At 44.7% G+C, this 18,379-nt stretch overlaps 2 protein-coding genes across 4 annotated transcripts in view; both read right to left on the bottom strand.

Moving 5' to 3' along the window:
• Nucleotides 1-83: 83 nt before the first annotated feature.
• On the bottom strand, nucleotides 84-2,223 carry LOC143430715 (NPC intracellular cholesterol transporter 2 homolog a). Its single transcript, XM_076907102.1, has 4 exons — nucleotides 1,894-2,223; nucleotides 795-905; nucleotides 523-704; nucleotides 84-421 (listed from the first exon to the last, which is right to left on the bottom strand). The coding sequence occupies exons 1-4, from the start codon at nucleotides 1,979-1,981 to the stop codon at nucleotides 338-340; spliced, it is 465 nt and encodes a 154-aa protein (XP_076763217.1). The 5' UTR covers nucleotides 1,982-2,223; the 3' UTR covers nucleotides 84-337.
• Nucleotides 2,224-6,523: 4,300 nt separating this feature from the next.
• Nucleotides 6,524-18,379, bottom strand: part of Nlg-4 (neuroligin 4) — a 207,424-nt gene continuing 195,568 nt past the window's right edge. For 2 of the 3 annotated variants that reach the window (XM_076907144.1, XM_076907146.1), the window contains exons 10-13: nucleotides 9,640-9,973; nucleotides 8,973-9,236; nucleotides 8,369-8,531; nucleotides 6,524-6,845 (exon numbers count right to left, since the gene is read on the bottom strand). In XM_076907144.1, coding sequence (XP_076763259.1) covers nucleotides 6,696-6,845; nucleotides 8,369-8,531; nucleotides 8,973-9,236; nucleotides 9,640-9,973 — 911 coding nt within the window. In that variant the 3' untranslated portion in view covers nucleotides 6,524-6,695. The remainder of the gene's footprint in view (nucleotides 6,846-8,368; nucleotides 8,532-8,972; nucleotides 9,237-9,639; nucleotides 9,974-18,379) is intronic. The other variant, XM_076907147.1, reaches the window with a different exon arrangement.

Below are 18,379 nucleotides of genomic sequence, written 5' to 3'. Positions count from 1 at the left end.
TTGAACGTAATAACATTAAACAATTTTTATCATGTGAAGGATATTACTGAAGTTGTTTATAGCACGTTAAATATTTAAAAAAATACAATATTTATGCGTTTTTATTATTTATTACTACAGTAAAATTGTTCCAATTTTTTTATCTACTGTATTCATTTCAATAGAAAATGTATCAAAATTTTTATATTCTGTACATTAAGATGATCCAAGCTACAATAACGTGAAGAAGAAAATTTTTTAATGCTACCTGTTTTACTTCTTTCATTAAATTTTTGTAGAACGTATAATTCCTTGAAAAATGTAACATTAAAATTATAATCGATCGCGCACGAATGCACTACCTGACTTTTGCTGGGATCAGCATGCAAATGATGTTTTCATCTTTTTCGTCCACGAGTTGCCATTTTACGGTAACAGAAACCTATAATTCGATAATAAATGATATAATTAGCATATAGTGGGTCTATACCGCGAAATATTGTATGTATATATGTAATATATAATTATCATTCCATACAGAACCTTGGGATAAGATTTCATCACTTGTAATGTATTTTGATAGCGATAAGTTGCGCCCTTAGTTAGAGGGCATTTAATACCAGAGTCTGGTGTGTGACAAGCATCTGCGTTCGATAATGGGAAAGGTATAGGCATATCCATTACAATACCGTGCACGACCGCTTTAACTTCCGAAACATCTTTATCTGGAAAAATATTTAATTCTCTCCTAATTATCTTATCTTTGCAATCAAAGATGAAATTCACCAATCGATCTTTAATAGAAATTTACTAACCGACTGTAAAGTCGACTGTGATTGTTGCGTTTGTACCTTGAATTAAATCGCATACAGATTTTTTCATGTCACAACTCAAACTTACAGTCTCAAATTTTCCCACTTTTGAACCTGCATACAAAAATAAGACGGTATAAATAAATGATACTAACTATGCGAATATAATAATGTATATGTACGAAGGTTTGGCGTGTCGATCATCGCGAACATCGATGATAATTTCGTTTGCATTGGATCATAACTTGGTCATAATTTGATCAGTGTTTATGTTGACACAGTCACAAGCGGGCAGTGAGTCATCAGACATGACATGAGTCATGATTTTAAATTTCTGATAGAAACAAGGATTCCCGTCATTTTTAAGACTGCATATCATTATACCAATTGTGCGCTTCTTAACCGATAATTTAAGTATCGCTATATTTGTCGCAACAGCTGTTTCGATAGCGAAAAGATTTCCTATTTATTTCTAATGACTAATAAATTAAAAATTATGAAGAGATAAAGTAACGAAGCTGCAAACGAAGATGCATAAGAATAAGGTAAATAATTCCGATTGATAGCGGGATTAAGAACATTTTCTTGATAATATAAGCAATAAAGGCTGCAATATATAATTGTAAACTCATTTATAATCTTTCCGCAATGTGACACAGAACAAAGGAAATCCATTGGTTATCAGTAATGATTGCATGCGCATGTATCGCTTATCAGTTATACTCATTATTCAAATATTGTTATATATGTACGTCGGATAAAAAGACATAAGCGACTTCTGTATTTTACTGTTCTTATGTAAAATTTCAGTATTTCTAATAACTTAATGCATAATATTAAAATATGTATTAGGTTATACTTTGATTATATCGATCGTACTTTGTTTCAATAGCTTCCACGTTATTAAAAGAAACGCATAAAGCGTTAGCCACGCTCGAAATATTATGCACAGCAATAATTTATGGACCTCCAGAGAGGCGAAATATCAGATTACGATGTCTACGATCGTCGTGCGCGGCAATTGTTTTTCGTGTGAATATATTACTGTCGAATGGCAGCGTTAATTGGTCGTATAATTGAAATAAACGAAACCGAGACTTACCGCAATCCTCGACGTCGAAGGCTCGACACGACGGCGAGAAGCTCAAGTAACAACATAAGAGGAGAATCGGAGCAATCGTTCGACACATGTTGTCTGCTTGAAGTCCGCGCGGCTATTAAACTTGGACGAAGCTCCGTATTGAAATAAACATCGACCAGCTACTTTCAGTACATATCACGTCACTCACGTTGGTCCTAAATTACGTATCTGAACATGTTACGCGAACCAAATTATTGCCAGCTATATATTTAAGTCCCGTCTATACCCCTTTATCGGAAACAATTTTTGCATACGAATGGTTTACGATCGATTTTCTTTCTAATTAACGCTCCGCAATTTTACTAGAATTTACACGCGTTTAATTAACGAGATACGCGTGTAGATTTTATTATTTAATGTCTAACTGGCATTTACGTGCTACCGAACGAGAGGAACAAAAGTAAATTATATAAAATGGAGATCATACAAACTGTGTTACTAACAGCTAGTATTGCAGCTCTGTACTAAAGATCGAGAAACTGTTTTATCAACCGAGATCTACGGAAGCTCCCCCTCTATTTGAATTTAAATCACCCGCGAAGATTAAGAAAGGATTAATGCCTTGAATCAAAAGCTGGCGAGCCAAAGAAACGATCGATGTTTCCGTGGGGAACAGAAAATATAATGAAACATTGAAATGAATAACGAATTGAGACAAACCATGCATTTTACTATGTTAAATAAAAAATTAGTCATTTTTGGGGAGGATATTTAACACGTACAATTAATATCACCACGTATTTTGTTATATATTTACAATTTTATAACAGAAACGATAAACGTAACAGGTAGCCTTGCCCTCGGCCGAAAGAGTTCTGTTTGAGGATATCTTTTCGGTGGAACGCGAGGCCAGCTAAAAATCACATAAATATAATAATATTCGCCATAATAAATTCATTACAATCCATAATATATGTGTATTTAATATATGTTATTTAAATTTTCTTAAACAACTGCTTAACCGGTTCAGTGTTCCTCTCCATCCGTTACTCTCTCTCACACTTTCTCTCTCTCTTTCTCTCTCTCTCTCCCTCTTTTTTTTACCGATCATGGTTTGCTCTTAGTTAACTCTACTATGTGTATTACTCGTTCTCCTTCGTTAGTCTTTAGTATATTCGGATTGTCCGTACTTAATGATATTTATTTACGTAACTCTTTCACGAAATTCCGTGAGTCATCTTAAAAAAGACTTTACTCGGTGTAACGAACTTTGTTTACTGCCTTTTCTTTTTTTTTTTCCATCGACGATAATGCTGAAAATGACCGACGAAGCTTTTCTCGATCGTCGCATGTACACCTTTGGCGAGAATATCGTAAACACGTCCTTTGATTCGTTTTATTTTTAACCGCTTAATCGTATGTACAAAAAACTTTGATTCCTTTTTACCCCCCTTTTCATATTACACGCACGGTTCTCCTCTTTTTAAGCTCGGTCTTTGATCAAGTGACGGCACACCGATGGAACGACACTTTAAATCGCTGACTTCTTTTAACGCGTTCACTGTCAGATTTATCTTAGAAAACAGGCACGGTTCGTGCCTCGAACATTCGAATGGGTTCTCGCAGCTTTTGATTCAATTCATCGTATAAACAGCGGTACAAACAAAGAGTTAAAATGTTCGTTCGATTTGATTCAGGACAGTTTGATTATTTTGACAACAGCGAAAGTGTTAAATTCTGTTCAGTCGTTAACTCTTTGAAGCATACCCCTCGAATGTCTCTCACGTCTCGCAAATCGTACGCGGTACTTCGCGTGATATTTAAAAAGTTTCCCGATTTTAAAAGTCTAAAACAATTAAAAACTGGCGACCGCGCGAAAGGATGCCTTAAAGAATCAAGTAGTATCGGAGTTACAGTCTCTTTTGCCCGAACTGACCGGCGAATCTCTTCGTTCACGTGAATTCACGTGTCCAGTGGCAGTGTGTTACGCACGATAACAGATTTAATGTTAATTTTTATGTTACACCTATATGTATACGTTTATCATTACAAAAAAAAAGCGATCACGTCCGATCCGAAACGAATCGACCAATTTCTCGTATAATTTGTTTCCTCCCTCTCTCTCGTACAATTGAATACCGTTGACTCTCTATATAGGTAGGAATCCTCGATTAAATCCACATTCACGGCGTATGATTACCTTTGACACGCACGCTTAACCAGTAACAACCATTCCTGTGCACAGTCGATTCGCGGAATACTACGGCTCGATTTACATGACGTTGTGCAATGGCTTTTCTGATCGCGTGACACCAGGATCGAACAACTATTCTCGGACGTGGCTCGAGGTATAATCATCTTATAACCCGATCACAGAAATTTATACAATTGCAACGGGAGTCGTGACGCGTTATTGTAATAATGGACCATTTCTTAAACATTTTAGTATTAAAAAGTAAGAACTTCTTTTTGTACTGTAGCACGAGTTTAATGGTTGAAGTGACGATTCGGTGAAGACGAACGTGCCACGTGCATTTGTTGCAGAAATGCCAACGTACGCGGGGTTGACGCGAGTCTGTCGATTGCTCGTCCCCTCGCAGGTTCCATCGTGAACATATACACGTACAAATTCGACTGCACCGAAATTTGTGAAAGAAATTCTAGCTGAACAAGAAATGTAAACCGAGCCTTCCATAAGGGACTACTGTTCGCTCTGTTCTCCCATCGGTCACTCGTTCGCCAATGTTTTGCTCGCGATAATTCGAACGAAGCGAAATCTCCTCCTCGCCGGTAGATTTCTTGGGTGTTACCAAAAGCGTAGAAAAAATGGTAATTACCGCGTGCACCGTCCCGCGGACGTTGATTCGTCGAAACGGGGCGCGCGCGTCTCGAAAGCGTATCGCTCGCGGTTTGATTTTCTGTTGCGAAGGTGTGGGGATCGATCCCGAGCGACGATTTTTTTTTTTACACTAATGGGACGAAATCGAGCGAGACGTTGTTTTATCGACGATACGATGCTTTTGATTGGTGAAAGGAGTTCTTGGTGCCAATAGAAAAACGCAGACGCGTCTCGATCCCGTTCGTCTGTTTCGAACAAATGGTAGGAACGATCAGGCGCTTTTGATTCTCCAGTCTTATCTTATGTATAAAAAAGCAGCGCGCAATGCGAAGAACAGATTCTTACGCTCGGGGAGCTTCCTTTTTTTTTTTCTACGCGCGGTATCGTACTTTTCACGAAGTCCTCGTCGAGATTGGTGCTTGTCAGTTTCGTCGTTCGTACTATCGTATACGAAATTTGTGGCATTCGAGGTTGGCGTTCAACGTTAAGTGAGAACGTCAACGTTTCAATTTATTCTCGGGGGATTTGTAATAGCAAAAGGTGGACGGTACACTGTGTCCCGCGTGAAGGAGGCACCTGTTGTTTTAAATTACAGAACAAACCAAACTGTTACTCGAACGTTTCCACTCGAGATTTCACGGTACTTCGATACTTTCCACCAACAATTCGGATTTAGACATTCTTTGACCAATCAAAAGGAAAACCGAGTCGAATCGTCGACGATGAGATCGATTTCATTCGCGATGATGATTCGCACGATTGATGACCACACGCGTTTACACCGCGTAACGTTTTACAGTCGATCGGTAGGAAGAAGAAAACGGGAAACGGAACGGGCAAACGAATAAAACGGACGATGAAACGGTACGCGATACGAGTACGTCCTCTTAGAAAGTAGCAAACGCGTTTGGCTTTCACTTACGGTATAAATTCACTTCTCCCCCTCTTCTCTCTTTAAATATTTACAAGGAACATCTAACATCGTAGTGGATAGCGTTTTATACACGGGTCTCCATGATCGACACCTCTTATTTCCCCATTTTTTTCTTTTTTCTTTCTTTCATTTTGCTTTGAGCGTCCTTCTTCCTTTTTTTAACACCTAGAATTCATTATTACCGGACTAGCTATAGCTGGATCTGATTTCATCGCGAGACGACATCGTTTTCGTTCGACTGAAGTCTCGATCGATCGTAGAAAGAAGCACTGCCAATCCCCATGGCCTCCAGTATCGGTAATTCCGATCTCATTGATCGTATTCACGATTCATCTATCGTCCCCGGTCCACGATTAAGGTTCCGGTATCCGTCGAGACGCGGCAATTCAAAGTATCCACTTTATTTCGTTCGTATTCAGGAATCTAGAGAGAAATCTATGCGCTAAAATTGAGTACCTAATTCGCTCCATTCACACTCCGTCTCGAAGTTCCTCTCCCTCTTCTCTCTTCACTCTTCCAGAACTTCTTCTCAGACTTTCCTCTTCCTCTCTCGATCTTCTTATACCTCTAATTTCATCGTTCGAATTAGTCTCTCGAATCACTGTTCGCGAAGAGAGCTATACTTTTCCCTTTACCACCCATCTTACGTTCACCAGATCCTCTTCTACTTCCGTCCTCGATGGTTCTTCGACGAATACCCGATGATCCTGCTCCCTACGCCCCTCGATCGTTCGTTCACCGTCGAGCAGAAGCTCCGTTCACCCCCCTCCGTTGATTTCTGTGGCTCGTCTTCGTCGTCACCTGGAAATGGAAAGCGTCGAATGCTTTCGCGCCAGGTACCAGCCGTTGACCGTGAATCGTTGCTCGTTTCAGATTCGATGCAGACAACCGAGACGCGGTCATCCCTCGAGGCGTCCCCCTCTCGAATCGTTCGATCGTATCCGGCAGAACACGACTGGCATGGACGAGACGGTCTCTCCCAGTTGTTTAGAGCAAAGTCGACGCCGTGAGGACGTCCGGCACGACTGGTTTCGGAGGGGGGTCCAAGCATCACACTCTCATCTCGCTCATAGTAGCTTGGGACACGCGACTCGACACGGTCGCGCTCTGCAACAGGGGCTGGTTCTCTGGCGGGCTCTTAGCTCGCGGGGGTGGCGGAGCTCTTGGCACTGTCAGATGTATGGACCCGTTCGGTGGACCCTGAAACACGCGCCATCGTCAGAGAACAGAGAAATAATTGTAACTGTATTTACAGGGGTTTATTAGGGTGGCACAAAGGGGAGAGAAATGAAACAAACGCGTCTCATTTCGTGGACAATAATTATGTGTATCAAGAAGGATATAATCAGAATTGGATTAAATTCAATTTACCGAACTGCGCACTCGTTTCGAACGACGGAGCTCGCTGGGGCGGACACGGAGGGGGAATTAATTGTTTTAATCAAATAACGAGACTCAAAGGAATATTCGTGAAATATTAGCGATTCGCAGTCACTGTACAAGGATCTGCACGAGTCATTTTACGCGGGGAGGTACGCAGAGTAAATACGATAATCGCAGGGTCATTTCTTCGAGAGATCAAACATAAATATTTGAGATCGCGAGAGCCTGGGTCTCGACGGGGGCGTTTTAATGAAACGACTCGGCTGTCGAAGGCGACAGCCTGAAACGGAGACAACGATACGAGATGAACGAGCTGAAATTATTCTAATCTCGACCGTCGTCCTGCTGAATAATTGTTTCAAAGCCGTTTTATCTCCGTTAATTCGCGCCGCGTCCGTTCGATATAAAATATTCTGGGAGTCCCGCGGGGAAATTGAAATTTGCCGCGATAAAAGAGAAAGGGGGACGAACGTCGAAAGTCGTAACAAAGACTCCGGGTATTACGGCGAGGGGAGAGGATATAGAAGTTTGATTCCCGTATTAATGAAGTTCATCGTCCACATTCTCTTTGAATCAACGGGAATTCGATAACGAGGTAAAAGATTGATATCGCCCGCGGCGGGAATAATGGCCGCGTCGCGGAGCGCGAAGGGTGGAAAGCTCTACGGCCCGGTGTAAATTTCACCTGGGCCGGGCTTTACCAGTTTTAGAAGTTGCTTAATAGGATTATGACCGGAGCTTCCAAAGGCCCTGGCTCGTTAGAAACGGCGGAACTTTTTTAAATGAACGAAACACGTACAGGGGAGATCTTCGACCTTAATGTTCAGCATAAACTCAGCTGTTTATGGATAACGGGGATTACGCGGCGTCTCGTAGATCCTCGAAACTTTCCTTCTCTCTATTTTCTTATTAAAAAACGTCTCTACGCGGAGAATCGCAATTTCGACTTTAGTTTCATTCATTTTATCAATTAAACAATTTCTTCTACTCGGGAGAAGTTAGAGTGACCGAAGTCCATTTAAATTTAATTTACCCTTGCGCTTTAAAGCACTGTCGTTTCATCGCACGAGGCATAAACTGAAACAAATGGTTTCTAACATTGAAAAAAGGAAATTTTAATCCGGATGCTTTAGTTATATTATGTTCACATCGTGCATAAATGAAATAAATAAGATCCAAGGAGGCAACTAAAAGAGTATTATCAAGCTTAACATAAATAGGAAGGCATATAATCGAAGATAATATGTTGAATGATAAATTTCCACGAGAATTCCTCTCTCTCTCTAATCTAACAGTGGCAGGCTTGTCGTAAACATCGGAGTAAAATGACTGATTCTCACTTGGGTTTGTGCGTTCATGTCCTGAATGACGGAAGCTCGGGGAAGAGTGGCATGCTGTTGCTGATGTTGCTTTTGATAATGGTGTTGATGAGGCAACGTGTGAGTGCCCTGGCCCTGTTGGAGAAGCGTGTTGGGATCGTTCGGAGGGCCTTTCATAACGTTCCTGGAACGACGATCGATCGTTACGTATCTCGTAATAGTTTGGGATTACACGTAATCATCGTTGAGCTAGACGCGCCGTCGCACGGACGACGTCGAGCAAAAATCGTGCGACAGAGTGCATACGTGGCGATTAAAACGGAGAAGGTGGTCGACGATAGTGCTCGTTAAAACAAGGAGGGTGGGACGAGAATTTATTTACAAAGTCTGACGACGATATCGCGATGAATAAGTTATTGTAAACGAGGTTTTCGAACTTTGAACGTTGCGGAACGATTCGTGACCACCTTTCCGTTGACCTGTCACCACTGACTATTTTATGATTCAATTAATGCGGTTATTTTTTCACAGATTGAGATAATGCAAGAACACATTTCAGTTTTATGAGCGGGATCGCGGCCAGTCGGGTGGATCGATGCCGCGAAGCGACTGAAAGGGACTGTACCTTCTTAACATTTCGTTCTCGACGTCGACGATAACCTGACCGCTCCCTGGGAAATGAGAGTGCGGCGGAGGCGGCTGTTTGAGCTCGGAGAAACCTCGTGGTCCGCACTGTTGATTCAACATTTGTTGCTGCTGAAGGCTCTTCACCTCGAGCCTCGTCTTGTCCCTCTGATAGTAGATCCCCGCGAAGATCAGCACGTTCAAGATCAATAAGCTACACCCGATCGCGATTGTTACGCTTAGAGCCGTCGAATACGCGGCGTACCTGCATCAAACATGGATTAGTACTTTCAGAGTGCTGCTACGACGCCTACGATACTTCAACTAGAAATGAAATGCAGTTGAACTTCGATTATCGCACGTCATCACTCGCTATCGAAATAATTGAACACTTCAAAACAGTCGGATGATTTTATTAGAAAGACAAACGTATCGAACGAACGTCTAGCATTTCTCATTAACCATTCGTTGCTGGAATATAATCAAAGTCCAACCATGAAGAATAGCGTCTCAAAAATCCGAAGCAACCACTTCGCACGATCTTACTGTTCCACCAATCCTCGCTACCTCGTTAGCGAGTATACAGACGTCGTTTGAAAGATGTAGGCCAGTACTAAAGTTCTTTATTAATGCCTTCATTACACCGACCGAGATTGCTTATTACGTACCCAGCTGCGTCCAGGCTGGCCAGGGTGTCCGTGCTGGCGTTGTGGACGTTCTGCAGATTCGTGCTCTGGATGTAGCTCGCGCACGTAGCCGCGTTGTAGTCGGTGGTGGTCGGTGGCTCTGTCGTCACGTTCTTTCGTTTGAATTCCTCGCTGATCCTGCTCAGCGGATCCGGTCGAACCGATCCGTCGTACAAGCTGGGATCCGAGTGGCCGCGGAACAGGTTGTGCCTCGAATCCACGTCCTCCATCCCGGCTCGATGGAGCTCCGGGACCAACCGCAACCAGACGGACAATTGGTGGGCTCTGTAATGGTTCTTCATCTTTGGCCTCATGCCTGGAGACAAAGGAAATCATTCAGCGATTAAAGTATTTAGTTGCAAATTTCGAGAAGTTCGGTAGAAATTTGTCTGAACCCATTGAAACTAGTTAGGAGAGTCTTTTCGTATCTTCGAAGTGAATTCACGGTATTCGAGTCACACCCTGAGATTTCAAAGCATTTGCGCGTATAATAACAATCCAGTTTATGGGTTAGCGACTTGGAAATGAAACCGTGCAGCGTGGATCGTTAAATATTTTCGCAGGAATAGTTGCGACGGGAAGAGTAAATCAAACTTTCGTCGATCCTGGAAGAGGTTGATTTTAATACAGAGGAATTTATAATAATTTTATTCCGCGGTGAATATTTTTACATCGATCGAGCGGCTGATAAAATATGAATGGCGATCGCGGAGTCGTCGGTTTGCCCAACTGATGGCCCTTTAAACAACTTTGAAAGCCGTTCTGTGTACAATGCCATTAACGACGCGCATAACGAGCAATCGGGACGGTTCGTAGGGCGTGCTTTATTAAAAAAGTTCGAGAAATCGTCGCATCGGTGTCTTCGCCGCGTTCGTTGTGCATCGACGCACTGAAATTCTCGGCTAACGAAGAATTTACGTCCTCGCGTGCGACCCGGAGCTCTCCGTGCACTCGTTACAGTCGAAATTATTCGTTCGACCCCGCTCCTCGAGGAACCACCGAACGGAACGGAGAAAAAAGGCTCCTTTCGAGGGAGGAAAAAAAATTGCCCCACAATCGGCGCGCCAACGGTGCCGCGTAAAAGTTTCGCGGAAATTTCATTTGAATAAAAGGACATTTGAACCGAGTGTGTCAGAGTTGAAGGGTCCTCTCTCCCCGTTTCCTTCTTTTTCTTTCCCCCAGTGTAAATAAAGAGCACTTCTTCGCTTAAAAACCTATTCCCCGGCTCGGAAATGAAGTAATTCGCTGGCATAACTTTTCCGCGCCCCTCACGTTCGTCTCGCGATATTTCGTGGATTAACCGGATTAACGAGGAAAGTTGAAAAGTTTTGGAATCTCGGGACCCTGAAATATCACCTAGCGCGAATAGGTCCCACCACGTTTTAAGATAATTCCGCCACGCCATCCGACACACTCGTTACACCTCGTGTCCGACGATCTCCCTGCGATCTCGAGTACGCGTTCTGCTTTTGATGTACCGGATACTGGGCGGCTGCGTAACAGTTGTCGTGGTTCCGTTCACGATCTCGTGTAGCGGTAAACCGTGACGAAAGACCGGATCGTTATCAGACCCCGAATCTACCAGGATACACCCCCACGTACACGTGCATACGCGATGGGTCGTCACCATGGGTTTAAACCAGCGAGATCGGTGGAAACGTTGCTGTCTCGAGTTTAGCTGCTGCTGTGACTGGCATCGAGACCGCGCTATATTTAATTAGATTCAATTTCCTTTTTCCCACGAAACGGCGCAGGCGGTTAATTAAAGCGGTGCACGGTAGACGAATTTTTTATTGCCGCGAACGCGATGGAACCGGACGTTCGTGCGCGCGTCAGCAGAACGCTCGACCGTGCCGAGCTGCAACAATGAAATTAATGTAAATAATCGTCGCGCATGAAAATTCCGACACTGTTCGCCGTTTAACGTTACGCCGCTGTTTAACTGTTCCTAAAAAGCGAAGAATAGAAAACATTTATGTTCGCTATTCATCACTCTCTACATGCGCGTTCAACGGAGACGTTGAGGTTGTCGAAATGACGATGAAACGCTCGACGAAGTCGAGATGGAAGAATACGTTCGAGCTTTCAATGCGGAAATGAAGCTTTCATTAAATCCTCAAACGCGTCGAACCGTAATTTTGAGATTCGCGATGTTAGAATAATTTGCGCTATTAAACAAAAGCTAATATGATTTCTCTGTTTCATTCGACGTTTGATCGAATTAACTCGAGCATCCAGGGCGTAGCCGCGTCGGTTCACGAGTACTCTGTATTTTTAAGCGGACGCGGCACCGTCTAGCAATATTGTTCAAATTTTCATGGGGAAATTTACAATTCCCGATCGGTGCACGCGCCCCCAAGAATTTACTGTTATTAATTCGTCCAATTTACGAACGCAGCTGCGAGCGTACCGCGACGGGGGTGGGAATTCGCGCGGAACCGGAAATCGACGTGAAAAATGAGATCGACGCGCGGTACGGGACGCGTTCCTTCGCGACACACGATTTTCTGTATCGCTCGTGTCCGACTGTTCGACGTCCAGAAATTTTCACGCGATCCATTAGATAGGGATGGTAGAAAATGGATTCCCTTAACAACGTGTAACCGTCTCGATCCCATTCGCGACGCGCGTGCCTCGCAAAAATTGCGGATCCTCTCGCCCCTGTACCCAAAGCCGAACGAAAAAAGGTGAAAGGATTCACGGTAGCTGCCGCGATGAAACTCGATCACAGGGAGGCGTGATCGACGCGCAGTTCGTTGAACAGTGAATTCGACTGATAATTAATCCTTTTAGACTTTTCCCCGCGCGATGCCAGGAGCGGCGGTGAGTCCGTTCGAAAATTGGGCTTCACGGATCTCTGCGTTTTTCGAATCGACCGCGGTAGTTTCCGTCGTGCTCCCACGAGAGGGTGACGACGCTTCTTTCCTCGTTGGCCATTGCTCGATGCAGTCGACTGTTCCTCGGTGATAACGGCTGACTAGCCGTTTCATTCGGATCCCGCACGGTTCACCGATAAAATTGTTCGTCATCCTCCAAGGCTATCGAGGCGTATCGTCGCGATTTGGAGGGACTATGGTTCCAATTTGGATCTATGGTGTCGATCCTCGAGACGGAGAACGGTTCGCGAGCTATTTTCCACTCTCGTTTCGTTTCTCGTGAAATCCTGCGGATATTCAGTTTAAGAATCTATAAAAATTAAAACATACAGTTCGTATTTGTGATATTCGCGTTAATTAGTGGAGAGCTGCGTGGAAAAAAAGGACAGATGGATAACACGGGAGCCACTGAAAACCGCAGCCAAACACTTTCGAATATTCTTCGAGCGTTTCGCGATAGCAGATGTAATTTGATAGACTAACGCGAGAACATTAAGATTCACAGGAGCGTCCCGATAGCGGCGTTTATCTAACTTTATGCCGGTGCGGAACGTTCGCCAGAGGAGAGCGCGATGTTTCAAGGTGGTACCACGTCCACTTCCGGAAACCACTTCGGCTCGAATCTTTCAGATAGATTTAATGCGATTTATTGCAAATCGAGCGGGCAAGGCGCACTTAAATATTGATGTATGCGGTGTCAGAAGTATCTTCAGTCCGCGGGAGCTTCGAGATCACGTATGGATAGTCACGAGAACCGTGGACGAGCGTGCAGGATCCTCGCGAACCTGTTCGATAGCTGAGCGCGAGAATCGGTAATGGAAGATGTACGAAGGCAGCCCCTCTGTCGCTCTAATAGCAGCGAACTCTTGGCGAGATCAAAGAGAACAGTAGAGCGCGCGATACAAGAAGAAAAGCAGGAAATGATACCAAGTGAATTGGCGAGCATTTCCACGATCATTTTTCTGCTCCTTCTCTCGTGCTTTTATCCCATCTCACGACTCGTCGAACTTCGATCTGCTCGGAGAGCTTCCTCGGCTGGTTTGGATTGTCTCTTGACACATTTCTCACGGTCCGCGGTGCGTGGTAACCTGGCATTTCACGATGGTCCCCAGATTCGGCCTGGTCTCGTCAATTTCTCTTTCCTCCGACACTCGATCGTACCAAGGAGTACTGCCTCGCCTTGAAAATACTCCTCTAACGACCGTCGAGAGCCACGCGAAAGTGATTATAAATTCCGCCATCGCGAGTACCCTCTTCATTTATATATTTTATATCCGTTAAAGAACGAACAAAATTTCGAGGATGTTCGCCTCGAGATAATTAAGAACGACGCAAGTTCGATGTTGGAACGCGTTATTAAGCAGTGATCAAGCGCTCTATGTATAAATATGACACAATATATACTTTCTTCCCGTTCTTCGAGGCTCTAAGATTAATACCACGATCTTTTCCTTCGAATCGGTTTTTCCAGTCCCCCCACTTAATTAAATGGAACTGACAATCCCAGTGAAATAGTCGAATTCTTCGGATAGAGGCGCTGCTCGCAAAAACTCGGCTGCCAAGAAGAATGGACGAAAGTTTAACTGGAACTCTCGCGACGAGGAGGCACTTCGACCGATAAAATAACCGGGAACATCCCTTATGTACACCGCGGACCCATACGTACACTCGTAGCTAACGACTTATTCTTTTAAGACGCGCTAAAACTTGTGGAGTAGGTCCTTTCCCTGGCAGACGCCGTATTCTCGCGGCTTATTCGAGAGGGAATATCCCAGTGGCGTCCCCGCGCGAAATAAAACCAGAGGGAAGCCCATCGCGGCGGATAAGTCGTGGCGTAAATGCCAACACATGTCTCACGGTTTTCTCTATGTCTATTTCTGTCGCCGCGACGCTCGCTTCGTCTCCTTCGTTCGCCCTCCGGCTGAACCCCATCGCGAGGCTCTCTCATCCGTATTTCAGGTGGCAGCTTCACGGTCGCCAGCACCCCAAAAACCATCCCCTCGCGCGTTCACCCCACCGTTTCGTCGATAGTCATTCGAATCCTCGCGGCAGTCGAGCGTGGCTTGCTTGATATTCAGCCGCCACGCTTGTCGGGTCCAGGCACGATCGACCGTAGCCGAAAGCAACGGGAACTTTCTTTCGCGTGGAACCGTGTTTTGCTGCCCGATAAATCCTTTCTTCCCTTCGCTGCGAAGAGCCATTCCAAACTGCCGTCTGCGCTGTCCATTTTGACTAAAGTGTCCTGTCTCGGCCATTTGATCTTAATATTCCAATAAAAATTGAAGTATCGCTCGAGATGTCTGGTCTCTTTGCAAATTCTCTTGGATGGTGTATGAATAAATTTGTGTTATTTAACGCTGCGTGAAACGTTACGCGTTTACCCTAACGATTGCTGGATTCATTCGAACATTTTCGGTAAACAAGTGGACGATCGAACGTCATTTCTCTTGGATATTAAAAAATATTTGTTCGAACGATCGAGCTAAAGAATAGGAAACGGGAAGTACAATGGCCCGACGGATCGCGAAAGCTATCTCTTACTGGGAATTCTAGAATTTTCCTCGTCGCGATTCTTGTCGGGATCTCCGAGAGGAATTATAATTTCGCATGGTTGCGATAGAATGGACGAGTACATTGGACTCTCCTCCACGTCCCTATTTTTCTTCCCATACGAATTTCTTCTTCTTTTAATACAAGTTTCCAAACGCGAATCGAAACGAGACGGATGAACAGTGAATTAGAAGCGAGGGTCCCTCTCGTCAACGTGGATAATCCGTTCGTCTCGTTTTTCAGAACGCCGGCTCTGGTCTTGAAGTATCTCAGGCAATGCGACTTTCTATTTTGTCAATCAAAAGTTGGCAAGAGTCGTCTCCTCGGCTACACTGGGAACAGTAGGTCCTTCCGTTCTCCTCTTTGAAACCAGCGGAACCTTTTACCTGCGAGCATAGTCAGCTCCGACGGAGTTATTCGGAAAACAAAAGGTATTTCCCTGGGGACACTTTCATTCGATCTGGATCCTCGACACTGAGTCCTTCTCATATTCCTCCGCGGACTACAGGCTCGCCATTTTTTCTAAGACCCGCACACCCTCGACCCCGTGAAACGTCCACGATCAGACTCTCCACTCTAATTCCACGACGGCTCATCCCTTCTGATTGTTTTCTTAAATTCGCTGCACCCCGACGAATTTTTAACCGCGCCACGCCGCGTTTAATTCGCGCGCCTTTATTAAATTCGACCTGACCGACCGGGAACGGGTTCGAGTTCCGTTCGTTAATTAAACGAGAACCGCGTTCTCGCGTTCCCGGCGAATATTACCCGGCGTCTGAAATACGATTTCCCTCGGTGGAGGCGTTGAAAGACGCCAGAGCTCTCGACGAGCCGGCTGCCTCGTCGAGATGAAACGATCGAATCCTGAAGAAGGCACCCCCGAAGCACCGTCGGAGGATGCTCGTTTTCTCCACCCTAGCCGGTCGAGGAGCCGCGAAAAAGCAGGGAAACAACGTTACATGTCGCGTGATCGTGGAATTGGATTTCCATATCGATGGCTCGCTGGGAATCTCGCGATATCACGGAGTACCCCTCCTTTACTCCCTCTCGAGCCTGTTGGAGAGGATCGCGCAGCGTTTTCCATTATTTCCAGCCTTTAACGTACCACGCGGAGAGCTCGCGTCGCGAATCGTTCGAAATCGTGGCCCCCGTTCGCGTCGTAGCGTGTTGTTACAAAACGAAACGAAACTCAGGGTGAAATGGATTCTCGAACGCTACCACCCGCCTGTACAGGGTGGCGGCGGCGATATTAGATTGGTGTTAAGATTTGTTACAGCGGATTGGCTTTATGACGAGCGCGTGACTTTTTCGCCAGCCGACAGATTTAGGGATCTTTGCTGTGTACAGTCCGTGGTGTTCTCGCGTTTACGACGGACACACGAGGGTTGGTAAGTTTGAAATTCGAAGCGGGATCCAAGCGTCTCGTAAATCCACGGGAACGTGCGCGGAGCGTATGCGAAATTTAAGAGAATCGCTGTTGAAATGTTCGCTCCTTTTTAGATCAACGCCTCTTTTAATACTCCACGCTTCTTCTTAACTCTTAAACGTGTATATATCTCTATTGTTTCAAGAATTCCACTGTGTAAAAAATCCACTGTGTAGAAATCGTAACTGTCGTTCGTAACGTGACCGTGATTTCGTACAGCTTGTTCTACTTATACGATTGATGTGGACGTAGTTCTCCAGGCCCAGAACTACACGTTTTTCTTTCTTCTTTCTTCCTATCTCTTCTCTAACCACACTCGTAGCGACCAGAAGAAACTCGTTTCTCAAACTCAATTGCAAATCATTGAATTCGAATTTGTAGACTCCAGCAACGAGTTAACAAAAGTTCTACGCCACGTTAACTATGCAACCATTCAAGAGTTACCGTGCACGTCCACAGCAGGCGAGTTCACATCGGAATCGCCTCGACCTGATTATTTTTTCTTTCGACGTTCCTCGCGATTAAACTCGTGGCCAGCAAAGCGACGGAAATTGATACAACGAGGTTGTTCCTCGCGTGCTATCGGTTGCCAGCGTCGTCGACCAGTAGGAGAGGTCGCCGGCTGGCAACGCTGCTACGGTTTCCGGCAGAATTATTGTCGGAGTTGTCGCTATTAACGGAAATGCGGAACTGAGAAACCATAGAGAGCCGTGGAATCGTCCTCGAAATCCGTGAAAGCGGTTACACGATGGCGAACGATCGTCTACTCACGAATCGCGCCCCTCTTTGTCTTTTCTACTTCTGCCCTGACGTTTCTTCACGTGATTTCTCTTTCTCTCTTCTTTCTCTTTCGTATCCTTCCTCTCACGGTTTTGACCTGCGTAACCGTTCCAAGTCCGTTGAACTATCTCGATAATTGTGTGGTTGCTTTAGCTCCCACACGATTTTTCATTGCGTTTCACGGTTGATAAAGCTCCTTGAAAGGATAACATCTTTATGAATCCTCCGTGCCATGAACCACGGCCAACTTATCGTCGTTACGACGAGTCGGGACCAAGTTCCTGCGACAAAGCCATTTCCTCGCGAGCTTATTCACGCGAACGTACCTTGTTTCGCAAATTTCTTTTAATAAATAGCTCGATCAACAATGGATCGAACATTACTCTCCAGTTATTCAAGCATCAAATCCAATTAAAGGTGTCTATAGAGTGCATTTTAATTCGTATTTGAAACCTCGACGCTTCCATGGTCGTGATATTGGCATAAATCTTCTTCGTTATTCGACAGTCAGTGGCCTGTTCGATAAGAAATTCGTCTGTCCAAGGTTTCGATTTATGGAAATCGAAGGCTAGATAAATAATTTGGAAACAGTGGAACGGCACCGCTGTGAAATATCACCGGATTGTTGAACCAGTTCCCTGGGGAACGATGGCGAATTGTAATATTCATAAGATTGCGCCTTCTACGTGGCGCTGTTTACCGTACAACTGCCGGTGTGCGTTAAATGACAATGAACGCTCAGGACTTCCAGTGCCGGGCGCCATTACGAAAAAGTGTTTCGGAACTGGGGGATAAAAGGAACGCGGTGAATCGCGCTCCGCTAAGTCGTCCAAGTTCTTTGCATCCCTTTTAACGGCCACGATAACTATACCGTCCCGCGGAAAACAGCGAGAACCTCGGCTAATTGTCTAAAACTGGATAAAATATGCATCGAATTTTTTCTCGCGGATTACTTTTGCCCCGCGCGCGTTCGCCGTTTAACAATTTCGCCTCAGCTTTGTCGCACGGAAGTAAAATTCCTTGGAAACGATTTCCTTAGAGCGCATCGAAGGCAGGGAGCAGAATGAAAATTCGTTTCACGATGACGGAG

Source organism: Xylocopa sonorina, chromosome 15 (assembly GCF_050948175.1).
Source record: "Xylocopa sonorina isolate GNS202 chromosome 15, iyXylSono1_principal, whole genome shotgun sequence".
Taxonomy (NCBI): Eukaryota; Metazoa; Arthropoda; class Insecta; order Hymenoptera; family Apidae; genus Xylocopa; species Xylocopa sonorina.
This window is presented reverse-complemented; position numbering and strand designations above follow the sequence as displayed.

Excerpts from the sequence above, each read along its gene's own strand:
- LOC143430715 (XM_076907102.1), bottom strand. The coding sequence starts at position 1,981 with ATGTGTCGAACGATTGCTCCGATTCTCCTCTTATGTTGTTACTTGAGC. Across the intron at positions 906-1,893 it reads CTTCGACGTCGAGGATTGCG|GTTCAAAAGTGGGAAAATTT; the intron begins GTAAGTCTCGGT and ends TTTTGTATGCAG. Across the intron at positions 705-794 it reads CACAGTCGACTTTACAGTCG|ATAAAGATGTTTCGGAAGTT; the intron begins GTTAGTAAATTT and ends ATATTTTTCCAG.